At 45.1% G+C, this 23,629-nt stretch overlaps 2 protein-coding genes across 2 annotated transcripts in view; both read left to right on the forward strand.

The window, feature by feature from the left end:
- The window catches only part of CPVL (carboxypeptidase vitellogenic like), a 267,444-nt gene that overhangs the window by 241,291 nt on the left and 2,524 nt on the right, over positions 1–23,629 (forward strand). The window lies entirely within an intron of this gene.
- TRIL (TLR4 interactor with leucine rich repeats) lies at positions 1,524–6,968 on the forward strand. Its single transcript, XM_032758422.2, has one exon. The coding sequence runs from the start codon at positions 1,927–1,929 to the stop codon at positions 4,360–4,362; it is 2,436 nt and encodes an 811-aa protein (XP_032614313.1). The 5' UTR covers positions 1,524–1,926; the 3' UTR covers positions 4,363–6,968.

Raw genomic sequence — 23,629 nt, forward strand, 5'->3', positions numbered from 1 at the left:
AGCCTGGCAACATGGCAAAACTCCCTCTTTATAAAAAACACAAAAATTAGCTGGGCATTGCGACAAGGGCCTGTTAGTCTCAGCTATTAGGCAAGCTGAGGTGGGCAGATCACTTGAGCCCTGGAGGAAAAGGCTGCATTGAACGGAGATTATGCCACTGCACTCCAGCCTGGGCAACAGAGTGAGATCCCATCTCAAAACAAAATCATTTTTGTTTTTGCAGTGTTCTCTATTACTGCCTTATATTATTATCTAACCTTTCAATGCATTGCCCTTCCCACGAGACTGTCACTGTCTTGAGGTGAGGATTTGTATCTTTCCTTTAATTTTCCACGTTGTTGCAGAGTATGTCCTCAAAACTTACGTTTTCTCAACACCTTGGATGGGGGAAGGGCCCTTATGTTTTAGCAAGATGGTTTACATAAATAAACAATAATTAATAATTAACAACTCCTCCTTGTGTATTCTCATTCTCAGCAGGCGCTGATCCCAAAGGAGCCATTGATTAAATGCTCCATTCCCTATAGATAATAAATAATAATGCTTCCCCAACTGAGCAAGGCCTGAACATTTTTGGGCCTAAGGACTTTGAAGATCACAGCAAGTCCAGGCGTAAAGCAGGAGGGCCCTGCAAGGAGCGTTTACCTTAGGATCTGTGAAGGTTATTATGTATGTGCACACGAGCAGAGCCTACCCCAGGGGCTCTATTACTGTAGGAGAGTTAATGGGACTGAATCACCAAAATGTGGCAGAGACACTTTCATGTTGGCAGAACCAGTTCTGTGATTTCTTCGTGTTCTAGCCCACAGCAGGATGGAGTAAATACTCCCTTCAGACACCTAAAAGGGGGTGGTGCCTCTCCTCAGCTACTAGTCCGACGACGTCAAAACCCAAGCAGCAACCCTCAGACTGGGTTCACCTACCCTCTTCTGATGGCCTTCTGCAGGAAACCTTGTGCTCCCCCAAACTTCCTGTAGAATGCTGGCGGACTCCGTGCTGCCCAAACTTCCCGCAGGGTGGCACCTGGAAGAGCAAGTGACTTAAAAATGAGGAAGGCCAGGCGCGCTCCCACTGCTCAGAAGCGGCTGGTGTACTCGTCTAAAATAAAAAGGTCTCTGTCTGCAAATCCCGTTTGCTAGCCCGGTAATCCTCCCCCGCCCCCGGCCTAGCGTGTCCGACCCGTACAGCTGTTTTTAATCCCTACTTTTCTCACTTGGCATCCCGGGCTCGGGCTGACCAGACGCGGAGCCACTTAGTGTTTCCTCCTCCCCCTGCCGGGGTCTGTCCTCCCTCCGCCGTCTCCTCTTTCTCCGCCTGCGTCCCCGCGGGCAGAGTGTGGGAAGAACGAATTTCCGCCCGGTTTGCTCTCCGCTCGCCGACTTGGGTCCCTTCCGGACGCAGCCCGCGTGCTCCCCGAGCTATTGCACCGGAGCCGCCCTCCCCGTTCGGGACCGCGAGCGAGAAGGTGCCGTCTGCGGGGGCCGAGCCGCCGGGGCTCTGCTGCCAAGCCGCGCCCCGAGAAGCTCTTGGAACCGCTCCCGCCTGCAGCTGGGGAATCCACTCGGCTGGGAGAATCCGCGCCAGGGAATCCAGCTCTCCGGACTCAGCTGCAAACAAAAAGCGCCGGGTCTTGCTCCCTCCCCCACCCCCCCGACGCGCACCCGGTGAAACAGTTTTATACAGAAATGCAACAAGTAGCACCCGGGGTCTGCAGAGCGCGCCGCGCCGCCTGACTTGGCCGGGCGAAGCCCGCCTGCAGAGACCCGGGCCGGCCGCCGGACAAAGGACGGAGGAGGGGCTGGACGGCGCTGCGAAGTCCGAAAGAGGCCATTTAGCGACTCTGGCCAGGCCAAGGGGAATGCAGAGGAGACACAGAGCCGGCGGGCCAAGAGGACGATCCGGCCGCAGCACGCAGGGCGGACGGCGATGGAGGCTGCCCGCGCCGTGCGCCTCCTGCTCGTGGTGTACGGCTGCCTCGCGCTCCCGCCGCTGGCCGAGCCCGTGTGCCCGGAGCGCTGCGACTGCCAGCATCCCCAGCATCTCCTGTGCACCAACAGGGGGCTCCGCGTCGTGCCCAAGACCAGCTCGCTGCCGAGCCCCCACGACGTGCTCACCTACAGCCTCGGCGGCAACTTCATAACCAACATCACGGCCTTCGACTTCCACCGTCTGGGGCAGCTCAGACGGCTGGACCTGCAGTACAACCAGATCCGCTCTCTGCACCCCAAGACCTTCGAGAAGCTCTCGCGGCTGGAAGAGCTGTACCTGGGGAACAACCTCTTGCAGGGGCTCGCCCCGGGCACGCTGGCCCCGCTGCGCAAGCTGCGCATCCTCTACGCCAACGGGAACGACATCGGCCGCCTAAGCCGCGGCTCCTTCGAGGGCCTGGAGAGTCTAGTCAAGCTGCGGCTGGACGGGAACGCCCTGGGGGCGCTGCCGGACGCGGTTTTCGCCCCCTTGAGCAACCTGCTCTACCTACATCTGGAGTCCAACCGGATCCGCTTTCTGGGCAAGAACGCCTTCGCCCAGCTAGGCAAGCTGCGCTTCCTCAACCTCTCTGCCAACGAGCTACAGCCCTCCCTGCGCCACGCGGCCACCTTCGCACCGCTGCGCTCCCTCTCCTCCCTCATCCTCTCGGCCAACAGCCTGCAGCACCTCGGGCCGCGCGTCTTCCAGCACCTGCCACGTCTCGGCCTGCTCTCGCTCAGGGGCAACCAGCTCACGCATCTCGCGCCTGAGGCCTTTTGGGGCTTGGAGGCCCTGCGCGAGCTGCGCCTGGAGGGTAATCGGCTGAGCCAGCTGCCAACTGCGCTGCTGGAGCCTCTGCACAGCCTGGAGGCGCTGGACCTGAGCGGCAATGAGCTGTCCGCCCTCCACCCGGCCACCTTCGGCCACCTGGGCCGGCTGCGCGAGCTCAGCCTGCGCAACAACGCGCTCAGCGCCCTATCCGGGGACATCTTCGCCGCTAGCCCAGCCCTTTATCGGCTGGATCTAGATGGCAACGGCTGGACCTGCGACTGCCGGCTGCGAGGCCTGAAGCGCTGGATGGGCGACTGGCACTCGCAGGGCCGGCTCCTCACTGTCTTCGTGCAGTGTCGCCACCCCCCGGCCCTGCGAGGCAAATACCTGGATTACCTGGATGACCAGCAGCTGCAAAATGGATCCTGCGCGGATCCCTCGCCCTCAGCTTCCCTGACGGCTGACCGCAGGCGGCGGCCCCTACCCACGGCCGCAGGGGAGGACACGACGCCACCTGCAGGTCTCGCGGAGGAGCTGCCGCCGCAGCCGCAGCTGCAGCAGCAGGGGCGATTTCTAGCTGGGGTGGCCTGGGATGGGGCCGCCAGGGAGCTGGTAGGCAACCGCAGCGCCCTAAGGCTGAGTCGGCGGGGCCCGGACCTCCAGCAGCCCAGCCCCTCCGTCGCTGCCGCCGCGGGCCCGGCCCCACAGTCCCTAGACCTGCACGAGAAGCCCCAGCGGGGCCGTCCGACTCGGGCAGATTCCAACCACGCGGAGCCCACCCCAACGGCCTCTCCTGGCTCTGCGCCGTCGCCCGCCGGCGACTCCTGGCAGCGCGCGACGAAGCATCGCCTGGGCACGGAGCATCAGGAGCGTGCCGCCCAGTCCGACGGTGGGGCCGGGCTGCCGCCGTTGGTGTCCGACCCATGCGACTTCAACAAGTTCATCCTGTGCAACCTGACGGTGGAGGCGGTGGGCGCAGACAGCGCCTCGGTGCGCTGGGCCGTGCGCGAGCACCGCAGTCCCCGGCCGCTGGGCGGCGCGCGCTTCCGCCTGCTCTTTGACCGCTTTGGCCAGCAGCCCAAGTTCCACCGCTTCGTCTACCTGCCCGAGCGCAGCGACTCGGCCACGTTGCGCGAGCTGCGCGGGGATACCCCCTACCTGGTGTGCGTGGAGGGCGTGCTTGGGGGCCGCGTCTGCCCTGTGGCTCCCCGGGACCACTGCGCGGGGCTGGTCACCCTGCCGGAGGCCGAGAGCCGGGGCGGCGTCGACTACCAGCTGCTGACCTTGGCCCTGCTGACGGTCAACGCGTTGCTGGTGCTCCTGGCCTTGGCGGCCTGGGCGTCTCGCTGGCTGCGGAGGAAACTGCGGGCTAGGCGGAAGGGCGGGGCCCCGGTCCACGTTCGGCACATGTACTCCACCCGACGGCCCCTGCGCTCCATGGGCACCGGCGTGTCCGCCGACTTCTCGGGATTCCAGTCGCACCGGCCACGCACCACCGTGTGCGCGCTCAGCGAGGCGGACCTCATCGAATTCCCCTGCGACCGCTTCATGGACAGTGCGGGCGGCGGCGCGGGCGGCAGCCTGAGACGGGAGGACCATCTCCTGCAGCGATTTGCCGACTAGGTCCAGGGCATGTAGAGACCATCTCATTGCCCCTAAGGAGCCGCCTCTTCGTGAGGCCCACCAGCCCACCTCAGGGGAAGTGCCCTTTTGTGCACTTGCCAGTGGGGACAGAGGGCCAATTCGGGCACCATCCCCCAATTCCCAGTACTCAAGAAGTAAATGGATGGTACTTGGTGGTCAGAGCCAGAGTAAGGGACAAATGGATGGTGGGATGCTGAGGTCGGAGGCTTCGCTTGGAGGCTTTGACACAGCTATGCAAATGGCTTTTGTAGCATTGCAATGCTTCTGCAATGCAGAAGCCAGGCTTTGGGGGTAGAAAGGGGGTGCTTGTGCCCCCAACATGGCCAGAAATATTTGGGTGCATGCTTTTTGTTTGCTCAGTGTCAAACGGAGAAGTTTTGTTTCTATTTAAGGAAAAAGGAACTTATTACCATTACAAAGGAGGCTTGGCCAGGGACTCCACTGGTTTGGTGATCTCTGCCAAGAAGGGGGATGTAAACAGGTGGTAAAGTTTAACACACCCGCCAAGGAACTCGTTTATGTTGGCTGATAGAGCTTTCAGGATACCTTAAAGTTTAATAAGAGACGCAATTTTTTTTTCAAAAATGTGAAAAGCTCTGACATTTAACGAACTGACCGATAGACTCAAGGACTGTTTTAGTTGGACTGGGCCATTCTATTACGTTCCTTTTAATATTAACAGTACAAGAGCGCTTGCTGACTTCGAGGATAACTAAGATTACATACTTTCTCAGGAGAAGGCTGCATGCAAGACTTCTCTGTCAGGGTTGCTCCTGTGGCTTTTTTAATTTTATTTTTTTAAACCTATATATGGAAAAGGAAATTTCAATGCCAGATTTGATAACAGAATGTGATGTATACGTAGCTGATGACCCACTGGGGAACACCAGCGTTCCAGTTCACTTACCACATCTGTGACAGTGTGTTTAGATTGGAATAAATGTGATGTGGTACTTCTCATGTTTTTATCAGTGACATGGTTGACTGTGCCCTAATTCTCTTGAGTTGCAGTTAAGCCATGAAGGTAATTTCCTAATAGGGAAGCAAAAGGTGATTGTCAATTGATAGTTTAGTGTTTGACCACATTAGTGTCTCTATGCGAAATAGTAGAGGGGAAGAAATTACAGAAAACAAATGTGAAAAAAATACACCAGTGGGTATCTTTTCTACTAAAACCAGAAGATTGTTATGAGTACTTAAACCTCACTGTGAAATAATGATATATTTTGCAATTAATCCCTACCCAACTGAGTGTCTTACTGTGTTATTAAATCTTATCTTTTAGTTAATAGTTGCAGTATTTTAAATGTTTTTGTTTTAAACTTAGGGGTAGGATCCTTTATTTGTTCAGTTGTTTCCAACTATTTGGGATACTTTCATTCCCTGCTATTTATGAAGTACATGTTTATCACTAAGTGTAGTGGTTTAGTTTACATTAATAATTTTATGTGTGGTCTAAAAATGCAGTCACTAAGAGAATGTACACTGTGGTTATGTTCACAGTGGTTATGGATTTATTGGCAGTGGAGTACCATGGAGGTCACTGCAATGGTGCTAAGGCTGACAGTGGAATCTTCTGTTTAGGGCCTTAAGCCCCTGAGGGTCCTGGTGACTCAGGGAATCCATCACAGCCCCGGGTCTTTCACCCCAGTTCACTCCTTTTATGTTTGGCCTAGATTGACCCATGCCTGCCCTCTTCTCAACAGCTGAGTAGGGAACCAGCCATCTGAATGAGCTGATCGTTGTTTATGTTCAAATGAGTAAATGTCCAGACCACTTAAACTACAGCTGCTTTTCTGGCAGTCTTGTCTGCGGGGCCAAAACTTAATAAACCACAGGAAATAGACTGTCATTCTTAGTTTGCTGCCAGGGCTTATTTTAGATTCAGAGCATACTGGTACATGGGAGCGGTAGTGTTGTTTGCTCTTATTTTCAACCAGTGAGCTATCTGGCACCTTTTGTGCTCCTGGCTTTTTTCAATCATAGCACTATTGCATCTCTTAGCTATTTCTTTTGCCCAGCAGGGTAATATTGAGTCCCATTGCAAGTATGGACAAGGCCTCTGGTTCTCCTCACCACCCACCTTTTCAGCCATAGAACATCACTGAAAATGCCTAATGCCTGGATCTGTGTTCTACTTTAGTTTCACTGGGACGTCTTTCAGTGGGAGATGAATAAATGTTATACATTGTTATGTTCAGTTATGTCAATAAACCCACTTACTAATAGAGATAATTTGTTGGAGTTTCCAAATATTTTATACACTTTCATAATGACACAATGCAGTTTCCATTTATGGAAATGAAACAAGCTTGTTGTCTTTCTGTCCTTTATAATGTTTTTTATTTCCGTTTTCATAGGTGAGTATGGACTTGATTTTTAAGAAACGGATGTGTGATGTTATGCACAAAGAAACAAAGAAATGGCTCTAAAAGCGGATGGTCAGCCACAGCATGAAAGTGCTGTTGGACACTAGTGACATCAAGGTGCAGGTGATCGGGTCTCAGCAGGCATTGCCTGTTTAAAGGAAACTGATGAAAAGTCAAGCCCTTTGGCTCTCATGGTGAAAAAATGAAGGAATTATCTTGAGCTGGAAGTAATTTTTTATTTTTGCCACTACACAGCTTATGAAAAGATAACATTCCTAAGGAAAAAAGAATAAACTTGGTATGAGTTAGCAGTATTCAGTGAAAGAGCCACTGGCCAGTCTGCAATGTTGTGGGAACTTCAGGTCAACCAATGGGATTACTGCTTCCATAATGCAGGGGATTTTGCAGGGCTACCAGGTAATAAGTAATTAGCATGTGATTGGAACACCTTCACTAAATTGTCACACACCTGATTTTCACCCAAAGTACAGCAACATATATTAAACCATTAAAGGAGACAACTGGATTGCCTGTTATTTTTGTGTAACCACTCCCTCCTGTTCTTATAAGACTGGAAGGTAAATGGTGATGAAGCATATTAGTGCTAGAAGTTTATTCCAAATTCCAGACCATGGCCTAGTATCAATATTGTCACCATCCTCAGAGAGTATAGCATCATGAAAGTTCGGAATGATGGTAAGGAAGTGATGAAGTCACTTAGTCATTAGAGGGTTGCATTCATTCTTTTTACCTAATCTCTACCTCAGCTTCCTCATCAGTTAAAATGAGCAGCCTAAGAATCCTGATTGCATAGTGCTATTGTGAGGCATAAATGGGTAAGTAGCATTCAGCAACACCAGCTACACCACAGATGTTCAGTAAATATGAGATGTAGCAGTGGTAGTAGTATTCTTCTTTACACAGGGCAACAAATTGTTTGATTAAGAAGTTTCAGGGACAAGGCATTTCTGCTTAAGCCATAACCAATCAGAGGATTCAGATAATGGAATTATGGTAACCCTTCTCCTCCTCTTTTTCTAGTTAATTGAAACATTTGTGTAATTCTTTTGAAAAGTGTCTGTGCATGTCCTTTGCCCACTTTTCAATGGGGTTGTTTGTTTTTCTCTTGTAAATTTAAGTTCCTTACAGATGCTTTGTCAGATGCACAGTTTGCAAATATTTTCTCCCATTCAATGGTAAGTTGTCTGTTGACTCTGTTGATAGTTTCTTTTGCTGTACAGCAGCTCTTAAGTTTAATTAGATCCCACTTGTCAATTTTTGCTTTTGTTGCCGTTGCTTTTGGTGTCTTTGTCATGAAATCTTTGCCCACGCCTATGTATGGGATGGTATTGCTTAGGTTATCTTCCAGCATTTTATAGTTTTGGGTTTTACATCTCAGTTTTCAATCCATCTTGAGTAGATTTTTATGTATGGCGTAAGGAAGGGGACCAGTTTCAATCTTCTGCGTATGGCTAGCTGGTTATCCCAGCACCATTTACTGAGTAGGGAGTCTTTCCCGCTTTGCTTGTTTTTGTCAGCTTTGTCAAAGATCAGATAGTTGTAGATGTGCAGCCTTATTTCTTAGCTCTCTATTCTGTTCCATTAGACTATGTGCCCATTTTTGTACCAGTGCCATGCTGTTTTGGTTACTGTAGCCTTGTATAGTGCAAAGTCGGGTAACGTGATGCCTCCAGCTTGGTTCTTTTTGCTTAGGATTGCCTTGGCAATTTGCCTTCCCATTAACTTGTAGATAGTATTTTCAAGTGTCCCTTTACTTAGTTTACTTAAAACAATACTTTGCATGCACAAATACTTTTTTTCCTAGGGATTTCAAGTCACTTCATCCTTTTCAGTCATGTGGCAAATAGTATTCTTTTCATTTTGCATGGGGAGACTGAGGTATCTGGAGATTATGCTTAACTATTTTAATTACTGAAATAATTAGGAAAGAACATATAGTTTCCTGATACCTACTTGCTTTATCTTAGGGCAGAGTACCTAAATATTCCATTACAACTGTTGGAAAGATTTTTAAGTTACAGGTGGTGAGATTTCTAATTGACACAGAACTGTGAGTGGCTTTATAATTTGGCTGTGAAATGGTATCAGATGCTAGAGGGAAATAAATTGTCATGCCCCAGTATTTCAAGCAACAGCATCTTTCAACTATGTAAATCCACAAAATTTCTTTCAAACTAATGAAAGCTTTATAATGCTAGCTCTGTGCCATAGTTAATGTCGACAGACAGCCCTGTTGCATATTAAGACCAGCTGTGGCCATGTAGCAGGCTTCACTTTACCAAATTACAGTTTTTTGGTTAAGTAATGCTTACCCCACAGCTGATTTCACACTCGGCTCTTAGTATATGGGTACTGAAGTGTGTGGAAACACACTTTGAATGGTGGCCACCATCCTCTTATTCCATTCTCTCCTAAATCTCGTGTCCTTCTAAGGATTGTTACTTTAGGAAATTAAAAGAATTACAAATTAAAACAAATACCCATATTAGCACCACTCATTAATAGTTAACATTTTGTAATGCTTGTTTTCAGCCTTAAATGTCTCTATTGACAAATACCTCTGGTTTCCTTCTCCACACCTTGTCCTCAAAGCCAACTACCATTGTGATTTGGATGTGTTTCCTTCTAGTCCATGTTGAAATGCAGTTGATTCTTTTATTCACAGTAAAGTCACCACAAACACTGGATTCGTGAATGCTGAACCATTGCTCCTAGGGGAAATACAGTGCTGGGTTCCTGCAAGCCTCTGGTCACATTTTTATCAATCAATATGTAACCTTAATTTATGTGTGTTTCTATTTAAAGACACCTTATGTGATATATATTGTTGGCTAGATGTGGTAGCTCACACCTATAATCCCAGCACTTTGGGAGGCTGAGGCAAGAGGATTGCTTGAGCCCAGGAGTCTGAGACCAGCCTGGCAATATAGTGAGACCCTATCTCTATAAAAAATAAAAACTCAGCCGTGCATGGTGGCATGTGCTTGTAATCCTAGCTACCCAGGAGGCTGAGGTAGGAGAATCGTTCAAGCCTGGGAGGTTGAGGCTGCACTGAAGTATGATGGTGCCACTGCACTCCAGCCTGGGTGACAGAGTGAGACCCTCTCTCTCTCTCTCACATATATGTGTGTGTGTTTGTGTGCGTGCATGCGTGTTGGTTCATTGACACTGAACTCAGCCAACAGCACTATGACTCATGCCTGAATGGAGCTTATCTAACATGCATATTTTCTCCATAAGACACAGCTTCCTGCGCTTAGGAACGCTAACAGCACTTCGGCACTATGCTTGGGGAACCCTTTAAACAGCAAAGTCACCAGCAAAAAGCACAAAAATGGGAAAACGTGGCATTAAATAGACTAGGAAAAGGACTCTTGTTAACAGCATGAGAGCTGAAACAAAAAGGCAGAACATCACCTTGTTCAGCCTCAGCTGGGAACCTGAATGGCAGCTCAGATTTTTTGCTGCCCTAAGCATGTCAGCGAATGACCGTGACTGTGCTATGGAGTGTTGATTCTAGGGTCACAAACAAATTTTGGTGAGAAAATGAATTCACAAATACATAATCCGAGACTCAGGAAGGTCAGCTGTACTTTTTCTTTTCTTTTTTTTTTTTTTTTGAGACGGAGTCTCGCTCTGTCGCCCAGGCTGGAGTGCAGTGGCAGGATCTCGGCTCACTGCAAGCTCCGTCTCCCGGGTTCACGCCATTCTCCCGCCTCAGCCTCCCGAGCAGCTGGGACCACAGGCGCCCGCCACTACGCCTGGCTAATTTTTTGTATTTTTTAGTAGAGACGGGGTTTCACCGTGGTCTTGGTCTCCTGACCTCGTGATCTGCCCGCCTCGGCCTCCCAAAGTGCTGGGATTACAGGCGTGAGACACTGCGCCCCGCCGGTCAGCTGTACTTTTTATCCTCCCAGCTTCTTCTCCTGTGCCCCTTACCCCTATTCCTTTTTTATTTTTCTTTTTGAGATGGAGTCTTGCTCTGTCACCCAGGCTGGAGTGCAGCGGTGCCATCTCGCTCATTGCAACCTCCGCCTCCCGGGTTCAAGCAATTCTCCTGCCTCAGCCTCCCGAGTAGCTGGGATTACAGGCGTGTGCCACCATGCCCGGCCGATTTTTGTATTTTTAGTAGAGACAGGGTTTCACCCTGTTGGTCAGGCTGGTCTCGAACTTCTGACCTCAGATGATCCGCCTGCCGTGGCCTCCCAAAGTGTTGGGATTACAGGCGTGAGCCACTGCACCCGGCCCCCTTTTCTAGATGCCATAAATTACCTTTATTTTTTTTAAACCCCCGTGAGTAATCTTGTCTTTTAAATTGGTAACCACACCTACTTTGGGATTGTTTGATATTTTCTAGTGATGCTCCTATGAGGTTTGTTCCCTTGCTACGTGTGCACAATTTTTACAAAATTGATTTTTTTTTTTTTTTTTTGGAGACAGAATCTTGCTCTGTCACCCAGGCTGGAGTGCAATGGTGCGATCTCGGCTCACTGCAACTTCCGCCTCTCGGGTACAAGTGATTCTCCTGCCTCAGCCTCCCAAGTAGCTGGGATTACAGGCGTGTGCACAGTTATTATTTCTTCTTTGGGGGTGCTTACCAGACATTAAAAATGCAGCTACTCTTGTGTCCTTTCTCCCTTCTACCCACTTACCATTCCCCATTTGTCAGGAAGGGCTAAACAAATGAGAACGGCTAAGTATATCCCCTGACCGCCATCTGGCCCGGGCTCACCCTTCAGAAGGTGTCAGTCCCTGTATCCTTTTATCTGGAAAGGCTCTTTGACATTCTTTCACTCTATGGCATTCTTTTATTTGCCAAGGGAAAGGGTGACTGACTCTGAGAAGAACGTAGTTTGCTTCTTGGAAGCTCTTATTTGTGTACATTTACTGCCTTCACACTCATTATTTGAAATGTTTTTGTTTTGTTTTTCTGTTTCTGTTTTAACTTCTGACAACACACACACACACACGGCTTTTTGTTTTTTGTTTGTTGTTTTTGCTTTACACATAATTTGACTAAGGCTGTTCTCCTCATCTTTGTTAGTATCACTAATTATTTCTACTTTCTGTTTCTCATTTGGTTCTTCTAAAAAACACATAATTTTAAACTTACCAAAAGAGCTGCAAGAATATTTCAGGAAACTTCTGTATACCCTTTGGCCAGCTTTCCTAATTGTTAATATTTGCCCTGTTTGCTTTCTCATTCTCTCCGTCAACTACTTAAGAATAAACTACAGACATTATAGGTTGTTTTTTTTTTTTTTTTACCACTAAGTATTTCAGTTCTATTTCTGAAGAATAGGACATTGTCTTTCATAACCACAGTACAATTATCAGGATAAGAAAATTTAACACTGATAAAATGCCATTATCTAATCCACAATCCATATTCAAATCTGTCAACTGTCCTAATAACATTCTTTTTAACTGTTGCCTCCTGGTGCAATCTAGGATCATGCAGTGCATTAGCTATCATATAGCCTCTCTTTCCATTTTCTTTGCTTTGATTTTCTTCTTTCCTAAAGTAAGGTATATTGAGGTGTAGTTTACATACAGTAAAATTTACCCCTTTTGAATGTACAGTTCCATCAGTTTTCACAAATGCATACAATCATTTAGCCACCACCATAATCAAGATATAGATCATTTCTATTATCACAAACAGTTCATTTGTGCTCCTTTTAGTCAATTCCCTTCCCCATAAATTCAATCCCTGGTCATCTCAGATTTAATTTCTCTCCCTGTGGTTTTTCCTTTTCTAGAATGGCATATACACGGAATCATACAGTATGTAACATTTTGTGTCTGGCTTTTTGGGTAGTATTCCATTGCATGAACATACCCCACATTGTTTATTCATTCACTGGTTCAAATTGGTTTTAAAAATAGATCCATACCTTATGGTGTGAGATATGGATCAAGCAAGCACACAAGATTAATGTTTTTTTGTTTTGGTTTTATTTTTTCCATATGAATATATAGTCATCCAGTACATTTTGTTATATATAAAAGATAACAACCAATTTTTTCAGCATTGAATGACCTCTGCAACTTTGTTGAAAACAATCAGTTGGCCCTATATGTGTGTCTATTTCTTGAAACTCTATTCTGATCCACTGATTCATATGTCTATTCTTGGTCCAGTACCAAATTGTCTTGATTATATAGGCAGTCTTGAAATCAGGTAGCATAAGTTCTCCAAATTTATTCTTCTTTATCAAAGTCGATTTTGGCCAATTAGCTTTTTGATTCTCCATATAAATTTCATAATTGGCTTGTTATTGCCTGAAGAAAAATGTCTGGTGGGATTGTGATTTTGATCGTATCTTAGTCCATTCAGGCTGCTGTAACAAACTACCATCAACTGAGTGGCTTGCAAACAACAGAATTTTATTTCTCACAGTTCGAGGGGCTGGAAAGTCCAAGACCAAGGCTTGGGCAGATTCAATGTCTGGTGAGGGCCTGCTTCTTAGCAGACAGCTGTCATCTTGTTCTAACCTCACATGGTGGACAAACCAAAGGAGCTCTCTGGGGCCTCTTTTTATAAGGGTACTAACCCCATTCATGAGGGCTCTCTCCTCATCACCTAATCACCTCCCAAAGGCCCCACCTCCTAATACCATCACCTTAGGGGTTAGGATTTCAAGGTATAAATTTGGGGAGGGAGGAGATACAAACATTTAGACTGAGGTAGATTGCATTAAATCTACAAATAAATTGGGAAAGAATTGACATCTTAACTGACTCTTAATCTGTGAATGCAGTGTGTCTTTCAATTTATTTAGTTCTTTGTAATTTATCTGATAAATGTCTTAAAGTGTTCAGCCAACAAATCTTAAATGAATATTGTTAGGTCTATAAGTATTTCATGATTTTGATGTTATATAAAAATAAAAAAGAATTTTATTTGACAGGCTATGTTTTTTGAGACTTTGTACACATGGACAGGTATTCTTAAATTTGTGTAATGTTTAGGCTAATATATACAAATTAGCACCCGGAAATATGTGTTCTTTATACTTAGCTCTTCTCTTTCCTCAACATTAGGTAAAACATGGGGGAAACCCTTTTCAAATAAAATTAATATGAGACTCCTTTTATAATGAACAGCTCTATAAATCAGATTACATTTAGGTAACATCTAAGAAAGTTCCAGTGAAGGAGAGTAAATAATTGTGTCTGCTTTAGAGCCCTGTGGTTGAGGCTTTTGGTGTCAACTTCAGAACATTATCAATCATGGTATCATGATTTCCCACTTAGACATCTTTCTGAGTATTACATTTGCTTGGAAAGGAACCCTGTGCCCTTTTTGGCAGCATATATACTAAAATTGGAATGATACAGAGAAGATTAGAAAGGAATCCTGTCTTGCAAAAAAAGCAATAACTGTCTATTGTGCACATTAAATTTTAAACAAATGCTCAATCTGAAACCAAAATTGGTTGGAGAAGAGGAGCACAATGGATTAGAGATATGGTAGAACTCTTATTTTGTGGAATAATTCATAGATGCTCCTCTCCTGGCAAGGATTGTGGCAAACTTAATACTATACAATCACCACCACCACCAGGTCTCAAAATTGTAGATAGACAAATCAATAGCTCATTGTTTAAAAGAAAATAAAAATGCTTAATTTTAATATTGCCTACATTAAGGTATTACTGACTTACAATATGGCAAATCTTATAGAAGGGAAAAGCTGTATTTGAGATTTTTATTTTGGTTTTATATATGTATTAAGAAACCTGTAGTCCTAGCATTTTGGGAGGCTGACATGGGAGTATCGCTTGAGGCCAGGAGTTTGAGACTAGCCTGGGCAATATAGGGAGATCACGTCTCTACAAAAAATTTAAAAACAAAATGATTAGCCGAGCGTGGTGGCACATGCCTGTAGTCCCAGCTACTCAGGAGGCTGAGGCGGGAGGATTGCTTGTGCCTGGGAGGTTAGAGGCTGCAGTGCAGAGAGCTGTGATCACACCACTGCACTCCAGCCTGGGCAACAAAGCCAGACCATCTCTATGTCTCTCTCTCTCTCTCTCTCTCTCTCTCTCTCTCTCTCTATATATATATATATATATATATGTGTGTGTGTGTGTATGTACGTATATATATATGTATACACATATATACACACACACATACATATATACATGCATACATACACATGTATTATTTAATTTATGTAAGACTCATTAAGCATAAACTACTTTGAAGCATAGGGTATTTTGTTTATTTAATTTGGCAGACCTTTATAAGCATGTATTTTGTGTCAGGCATGATTTTAAGAGCTATTCCTACACTAATTCATTCAGTCCTTGTAATACCCTCTGAGGTAGGTACTGTTACTTTCTCAGATGACAGAGGAGGAGACTGAGGCACAGAGAAGTTATGTGTCTTGATGGAGGTCTCTGAGTGGGGAGCTGTTGGAGCTGGATTTGAAGTGACACTGGCTGGCTCCAGAGTCCTTGCTGTCAATCCCGATAACTTTTGTCACCTCATGTGTACATATGATGACTGATAAAAATCAAGGGATTGTTCTTAGGGTGCATGGTGAAGATTTTTTCCCTCCCATGTAACGCTAAAACACATGTTTTAGTTCTGACCAATTTGGCCTTTTCTTCCTCACCATTTTTCTTAATTTATGTAACACATGTATGGGGCGCTATCCAGTGTTACATTATTTATACTTAAATATTTAATGAAGGACGTGCAGTCCATCTTGCAGCCATAAATACTTCACTCTGTCTTGACATGTAGGGTTAGTTCTTTCCACTGGTTTGTGAGCTCCCTGAGGACAATCATTCTATCTTGTATTTCTCTTTGTGCCTCCACAGGGCCTGGCTAGCTTTGAATAGAATTCCTGGATACCTGCTTATTGATGAGTGCTGCAAGGCAGCTGTTCAGTCCTTTCCCACTGAGACACACATGCCAGACACTGTTCATAAAAGTGATATTCATTCGTGTGTTGGGGCAAGTCATTTACTCGCTGTAATTTCACCCAAATATACATTTATATAGTCATGGTTAAAAATTGACAGATACTGTAAGATGGTACAGTCGACTGGAAGCACAATACTTTTTCTATCTTTAACGTAGAAATATAGTTTTCAAAAATGAGCATTTGGATAATTTAGTACAGATTTCTGCCCTTAGTGCACTATTTGTAGACTTCATATTGCATATAATAAATCTGGGATTATGTCTTATTTATGTCCCATCACCTAGCATAGTGCATTTCACATAGTAGGTTCTCAATAAATGCCAGTAGAATTTTTAAAACCTTGGGAAAGCATTAGTCCTCTTACAAAGGGAGTGACAGTAGGAGAAATTTTTCATCAAAGATCTTTTGGATCTACTGAGTCTGAGTTTTTGCTTTATAGGACATGGAACAAGATATTGTTGCATGCACACTGATGACTTATTTTTCATCTCATCCCCGTTCTTGAGTAGCTTCTTCCCCCACAAAATCATGACTGAGACAAAAAAAATCCAAGGCATAGCAATAATTTATGAATTTCTTTCTGCACCAGAAAGACATAAGACAAGTGTTTTTGTGAGATAAGGAACATTTCAGCAACACTGTGAGGCATGAATTAAGGTGTAGGCAACTAGGCCCACCAGGTGAATGATTATCTGCCATTGCCAGAGTGAGCTGTCTCAATGGCTGATGAAGCTGCTGACCTTGACATATTTATCATCATTACTCCAGGGGACAGACACCAATATCTCTATTCTTGTGCATAAATAGCCAGAAAAGGAGGCACAGTCCAGTGGAAAAGAATGTATGTGTATAGGTGTGTGGTGTTTGTGTGTGATAGAGACAGAGAGTGAGAGAGACAGAAAGAGTATTTGGTTCTTACATCTTCCTTCCTTTTTTAACTTTTTTCTATTTTTACTGAAAAGGGAAAATGGCATTAGGCTCTCCTCTAAAAGATCAGATTCACAATAGCTCCTCAGTCTGCAAGACTTCAAGGGGCATAGTTTTTCCTTATAAGGGAGCCGACTAAGGCTGCAAAAAATAGACAATCTGTGTTATCATCTCTCAGGCTAAGATTGCCGGATTGCCATCTGATTAGAGGAGGCCAGAGTGAGGGATGTGACCCTGGATAATGCTGGTGCTGTGTCCTCCCTTCACCCCAGGATGGTGCTGATTGCTTTCTGGCCTGGAGTTTGAAATCTGTTCCACTGTCCCACGCCTCTGGCCTGGCTTTCCGTGTTTTGCTGGCATTCTTGGGTGTCCCTTGGCTTATGGGCACATCACCCTGATCTCTGCCTTCATCTTCACTTGGTGTCCTCCTGGTGGGACTATCTGTGCCTAAATTTCCCCTGTTTATAAGGACACCAGTCACATTAGATTGGGGCCCACCTCATTCCAATATGACCTCATCTTAATGAATTATATCCGCAACAACACTATTTCCAAATAAGACCACATTCTGATCTACTGGGAGCTAAGACTTCAACATACAAATTGTAGGGGAGACACAATTTAACACATAGCAGCATCCAATCCATTGATGGTGATTCACTTGGGAGCTTTTTCTTCATTATGAATTTAATAAGAAAGAGGCAGGAAAATGCAGAGGAAATGGTGGAACAGTCGATCTTTTCTGACAAAGGATCTGGATGTGGAAACACGAGGCCTGGGGAATGGAGCGTAGGCCTCCTACTCATTCATCAGAAGAGTCACCTACTGTCAGAGGATCCTGAGGGTATCTGAGTTGAAATATGATGTATGGGTCAAAGAGCGCCTGGGGCTCCAAAGCTTTTTGCAGACTCCCAGTGGCATGTGAATTTCAGCTGCCCAGGCAAAATTACCCTAAATCCTTGGCCTTATGCCTTTAGAAATCTGAAGGTGCTCACCTAAGAGGCCTGCCTTCTCTCCTGTGTTCTCAAATATGGAGGGGTACTGCTTGGGAAGGAGCAGCTCCTTTGTAAGCGTCCGGTCTTCTCAGACACTTGACTTCCTAATAGTACTGTGTTTTAAAAATAAATTTCCTATTTCCTTAATATCAAAATAGAATGAAATTCAGCCAAGACTGGGTGCCGGCAGCTTTGTTAGACCCTTGTATGTCTAATCTCAGTTCTCACAGAAGCCAACAATATGCCTATTTCCAATTCCATATGAAGCCGCAAGGCTCAGCGTTCAGTGGCTTGCCCCGGAGGCTCAGAGGAGGCGAGCGACAGCCCAGTCCTATGCACTTTGTATTTGGGTGTCAATTTTTGAAGGACGCAGATTGCTTTTTAAAAAATCTTAAATATCACATTGCGATAAGAAATCATTTGACCCTGTTGAGCTTCTTATGTAAAATGAGGAGTCTGGATTTAGATGATCTCTATGCGCCTGTGCAGCCCTAAAATGCGTGTAAAATTATGATTTTTATTTTCCTGTTTTGGATGTAAGAAGGAGAGGACGTAGGCTGTCCATCTGCTTTTTTTTTTTTTTTTTAAGACGGAATTTTTAACATCTCATCATGGAATTTCCTGGATATCAACCAAGTATGCAGATCCCCGTCTCCTAGAAGCTCATCTATTTTTGACTGCAATAGAATTAGAATCTGGTCATTTGGGGGGCAATCCCTTTGGAGGGGTATTTTTCTTTTTTCTTCTTCAAATATATATTTCTTTTCTCTTCTTCAAATATCCTTGTGCTCCTATTGCTTCCACAGATGTTCAGAGCTGGCCACACACAGCCTCATTTGCACTTGGCTGACAGGCAGTAGCCTGTTGCACTGGCCAGAGAAACACTACAACTTTCTCTGCTGAGACCGGATTCTGCTCTGGGCACCTCTCCTGTGGAGCAAAGTGGTCCAACCAACAGGCTTTGACTGATTTATTTCAGGAAGACTCGCTTGTTGATGGATATGGTAATCATGCCAGTAAAATTCAATTACTGTATCCCTGAGGACCATAGCAAGCAATAATAAATTAGGGAACATGAGCTTTGAAGTATCTGAACTGAAATTATAATAGAGATGCTGAAAAACAAACAAACAAAAATCCAAAGCGTTCATTTATAGATGCTGCAGTTTTCCCTACCAAAAATTAGTTCAATAATAGATGCTGCAGTTTTGCCTACCAAAAATTAGTTCATCAACTAGCCCTTTGTTCTTGTCATAAAAGAATATGCCTTAGACACAGCCAAGAACATTTTATCTTAATTACTTAGTATTGTTGTAGCTCCCAGAGCACCCCTGCCTTCTGGGTAATGGTACACAGGGAGGAAGCAGCCGTCTGGAAGGGCCTCCCAAAGCCACCGCACTAATCCATGCTGGGCTCACACATGCTCACTGCTCATGGCCTTGGGTTTCAGGTTGCCATCCAGGGCTGAGGTTTGAATGGAAGTTGTCATCTCAGAAGGTCTGCCTAACACTGAACCACTGACATCCATCCAGAATGTCAAGTCGCACATTGTCTCATTAACTTGAGCCAGCTTTCCTGCTATCAGAAACTTTTTCATTCCTGGCCTTTCCACCCTGTCTTTCTTCCTTTGTGTAACAGTTTATGGCTTCTCCTGTTTGTGCCTTCAGCCCGTGAGTTGTGCACGCATCTCCTCCATGCCATAAGTAGAACTTGCAGAATTAGCTGACATTTCTTGTCCAACATAAATTTTAAGTGCTTGAAGGGAGAAAGGGCATTCAGGCAGTCTTGTTGTATCTGCAGACTCTATGGTCTATCCCCAGATAATTTTAAAATTAAAATGGTTTGTCATGAATGTCTTCCTTCACCTTATTTTCTTTCTCATCTGGATCCCAACATTCAAGTAGATAACACAGAACTGATGACCAGGGGAGATATGAAGAAGATGACAGAGGACCTAAAAATATTTTCTGAATCAGTAGCAGTAATTTTCCACCAGTAATAAATGTATTTTGGAGTATCCACTAAGACCAAGCCTGTTTCTTGGAAAATTGCTACCCTCTCCCCACAAGTACACGAAGGACTGTAAACCTGGAACATGCTTAGTTTACATGGCCAGATGGAAATGGCCATATCCCGACCCAGGCTGGGCACCATGGGATTTTTCCCCTAGAAGTTGAAACGTTATTCAGTTGATTGGTTTGCTAGAGTTTGGAGATGGCAGGGCTCTCGAGTTTGGGGCCATTATTTTTAGCTATATGAACAGTGCCATGTGCACAGGAAAGGGAGAGGGTGGTTTTGTAATGAAGCAGAAGTGTCAAGAGAAACAGAGAACAGAGATGGTCCAGACATGGGCAAGTCACTGCTTTGGTTCTGGTGACTGTCACATCCTGCTTCTAGAATGCTTGTGAGGCTGGCTGCACTCTATTGCCTACCCTTAGGTTTTCCCAGTAAATTCTCTTTTTTTGCTTTGGTTGGTCTCAAAAGGAAGTTTTGCTATTTGTTTGTTTTCTTTCTTTTAACTGGCAAAAGAGCCTTGAGATGTTATAATACCATCTAACATTTTCTTGGACTTGGATGGCATTTGAGGACAGGGGCAGGAAGGGCTCTGGCATGATACTTTGAATAGTAGTAGTGTAGTCATGGTATCAGGCCCCACCAGCTCTGTGTTAAATGAGTGGTTAGAGTAGGCCTGGCAGTGAGAGTGGCCTTGCTGGAGAGGGTTACTGTCCTTTGGTAGAGGAAAATCCCCCATTTCACCCTCTGTCCCTGCTTCCGTGCTGGTGTACACTCTCTCTGTAAGCCCTTGTCTCCAGCACTGCACCACAGGCCTCAAACCTTCATTATCTCTTCACTATTTTGCCTTTTAGCCAATGCCTCTACCATGCCCATCTTCCTAGGACCTTAAACATTTTTCTAAGATGTTCACAAATGATGAAAAATTATAAATTATTTCATCTGGGCAAGGGAACAGACAATTCATGGCAGCATACTTTAGGACTTGGCAAGATTAGGGGTGATTCTTTCCATTACAACGAGACGGAAGCTTCAGGACATCAAGAGACAAAAAGCAGCCAGAGGAGCTTACTGTCCCTTTATTTCCCATGAAACACAACGCTGAGCCATGCTCATATTGTGCCCACACTGCTTCCTGTGCTTCGCCAAAGCAGGGATTTCATCCAGCGTCCCAGCTGTTCTGGAGCCTGTGCTGGGGTGGCTGGCTGGGAACGGGGGACACAGAAGGGTGTTGCTTTCATGCCACAGCCGTGCTTGGGCCCTCTGCGCAGGCAATTAGTGACTCCCTCAGGGCAGAAGCCTGTGGGAATGTCCAGTCTGATTCTGTCCTCATTTGGCCCATGAAGAGCAAATGTCCACTATCAGAAAATGAATGAGCAAATACAATCTCCAAATAAAGGGGGACTTGCAGAGGAGATTGTAGTTCCCACTCCCTTGATGTTAGCTATCTTCTGGAAAAAGGGCATGAGACTTAGTGTAACTTGTTGAAGAACCATGGTCACAATTTATTAGCCTCTTCTGTTCTCCTTAGAGGGGAAAAATCAGAATATAAGGTGTTCAGGTCAACTATTACACACACACAAAAAAACTATTACACAAACCCAAGTATGCCCAGCCCTGTACTAGGCATCTTGCAGCACCTTATTTAGATGTCACAGTGGTCCGACAGGAAGACATTATTACTACTAATTTTCTAGCAAGTCATGTAATGTGCTGAAATAATCACCCACCTGGTAAGTAATTGACATGGAATGTGGACCTGAGTTTAGCTGACGCCTAAAACTATGCTAATTCCACTGCAGTGTCATTCGGTATTTCTTAAGCTTGTCTGATAGGACACTCTGGGTGAGGTGAGCACTTGTTAAAAATCTAATCCTGGGTCGTGTTGCAGATCTAAGACATCAGAATCTTTTAGAAATGGGTACAAGAATTTGCTCCAGGTGAATCTCATCAGGCAAGTTAGATAAATGCTGTAAAGCCTTTAAAAAAAAAAAAAAGTAATTCTTAGTGAGGTGTGCACTAAGAAAGTCTTTTTTCTTTTTCATAAACTTTTTATTTTGGAATAACTTTAGATTTGCACATAAGTTGCAAAAATAATACAATTTCCATATACTTCCTCTCACCTAATTTCCCCTAATGTTAACCTCTTAAAAAACCATGGTACATTTGTCACAACATCAACAAATTACTATTAACTTCACTCCAGACTTTATTCAGCTTCCACCTATATTTACCCTAATGCCCATTTACTGTCCCAGGATCCAATCCAGGGTACCGCAGTGTGTTTAACAGAGAGACTTTTGGTAGTATATATGTTCTGAACTAAAGCTAATCGTGAGTATATCTTATGGCACAGCAATTGCACTCCTGTATGTATTCGTAGCAAATGGCATGTATGAAAATGTTTACAGCAGCAGCCTCCAATGCAGGTAAAACCTAGACACAACCCATCCATAGCAGAATAGATAAATAAAATGTATATTCATGCAATGGAATATTGTCTAGAGACGAGAAGGAATAAACTATTGCTACTTACAATAATGAGGATGAATCTTGCAAACATGATGTGGATATGACGCAATGCAAGAAAGAGCACACACTCTAGGCTTCCACTTACAAAAAATTAAGACAGGCAAAACTAAACTATGCTATTTGAAGTCGGAATACCTTTGGGAGGGGTGGTGACTGAGACCGGCAAGAGACTTTGGAGTGCTGGAATGTTCTATTTCTTGAGCTGGGTGCTGGTGCCATAGGTGCGTTCACTTTGTGAAAATTCATCAAACTGAGCACTTCAATATTTGTGCAGTTTTCTGTATATATTTTATTCTTCTTTAAAATTCATTAAACACAGACTGAAGTGTTTCTATGGAAAAGCAGCACGGTGGGTTTGGGACAGCAGCTTTAATTTATATCTGAAAACAAATTAGCTTGATGCAGCAAATTGGATACAACTGACTATGCAGTCACCCTGCACTAGGAAACAAGCATGGCTTCTTGGCTAATTAACAGACACCAGGGCATGCTCCCCCATGCAGAAATGTTCATTGCCATGTTATTTTAGGGTAGGGTGTGACTTTTACAATAAAAAGGTTTGCCAGCTGGTGGTGTGACATGCGTCCTTCCTCGTGGAGTGAGGCTATGCTGCTGGGACACATGGAGAGACATGCTGTCCCCAGGCATGAGGAGCAGCGTTTCATGTGCATAGCTGACTGCCAGAAGTAGGGTGCAGGCCGCCCTTCTTGTCCTAGTGAGAGTGGTGACATCAGGTAGGACACAAGGCACCAAGGACTGGGCATAGTAAGTAGGTGGTCAGATCAAACATCACCTCATAACCCCTCCCTGTCCCAACAGTCTCTGTCACCACTATCCTCTCTCCCTCTGCCCGCCCCACTCCCAGCCAGCCTTACACAGCAGCAGCTCCTCCAACCACTAGTTCCACTATCTGTTTTCAAATCCCACCCGGGCCCCAACTCCCTCTCATTTAGAGCCCTCTTGTGTCTTTTCTGATATTTTCCAGTTGTTTCCCAATGCTTCTCTCTACTTACCTGCTATCTAGAGGTATAAGATTGGTCCTTTCAAAAACTGAAATATGCTTGTTTGGATTCTGGGATTAAACTCTATTATCTCCATAGCTGTGAAGACAAAGCTTGCCCCCTTGTACTAGCTATGGTCTGAATGTGTCTCCCAAATTCATATGTTGAAACTTAACTGCCAATGTGATAGTATAAAGAGGTGGGGTCTTTAGGAGGTGCAGAGCCCTCATGAATGGGATTAGCAACCTTATAAAAGAGGTTGAAGGGAGCTCCCAGGACATTTTTGCCCTTCTGTCATATGAGGACACAGCATTTGAGGCACCAATTTGGATGCATAGAGCAGCCGTCATCAGACACCAACCTGCTGGTGCTTTGACTTTAGACTTCCCAGCCCCCAGAACTGTGAGAAACAAGTTTCTATTATTTATAAATTACCCAGTCTCAGGT

This window comes from Hylobates moloch, unplaced genomic scaffold, assembly GCF_009828535.3.
Source record: "Hylobates moloch isolate HMO894 unplaced genomic scaffold, HMol_V3 SCAFFOLD_1, whole genome shotgun sequence".
In the NCBI taxonomy this organism is placed as follows: Eukaryota; Metazoa; Chordata; class Mammalia; order Primates; family Hylobatidae; genus Hylobates; species Hylobates moloch.

Bases quoted from the DNA above. Each gene is read 5' to 3' on its own strand.
- TRIL (XM_032758422.2), top strand. From the start codon at position 1,927: ATGGAGGCTGCCCGCGCCGTGCGCCTCCTGCTCGTGGTGTACGGCTGC.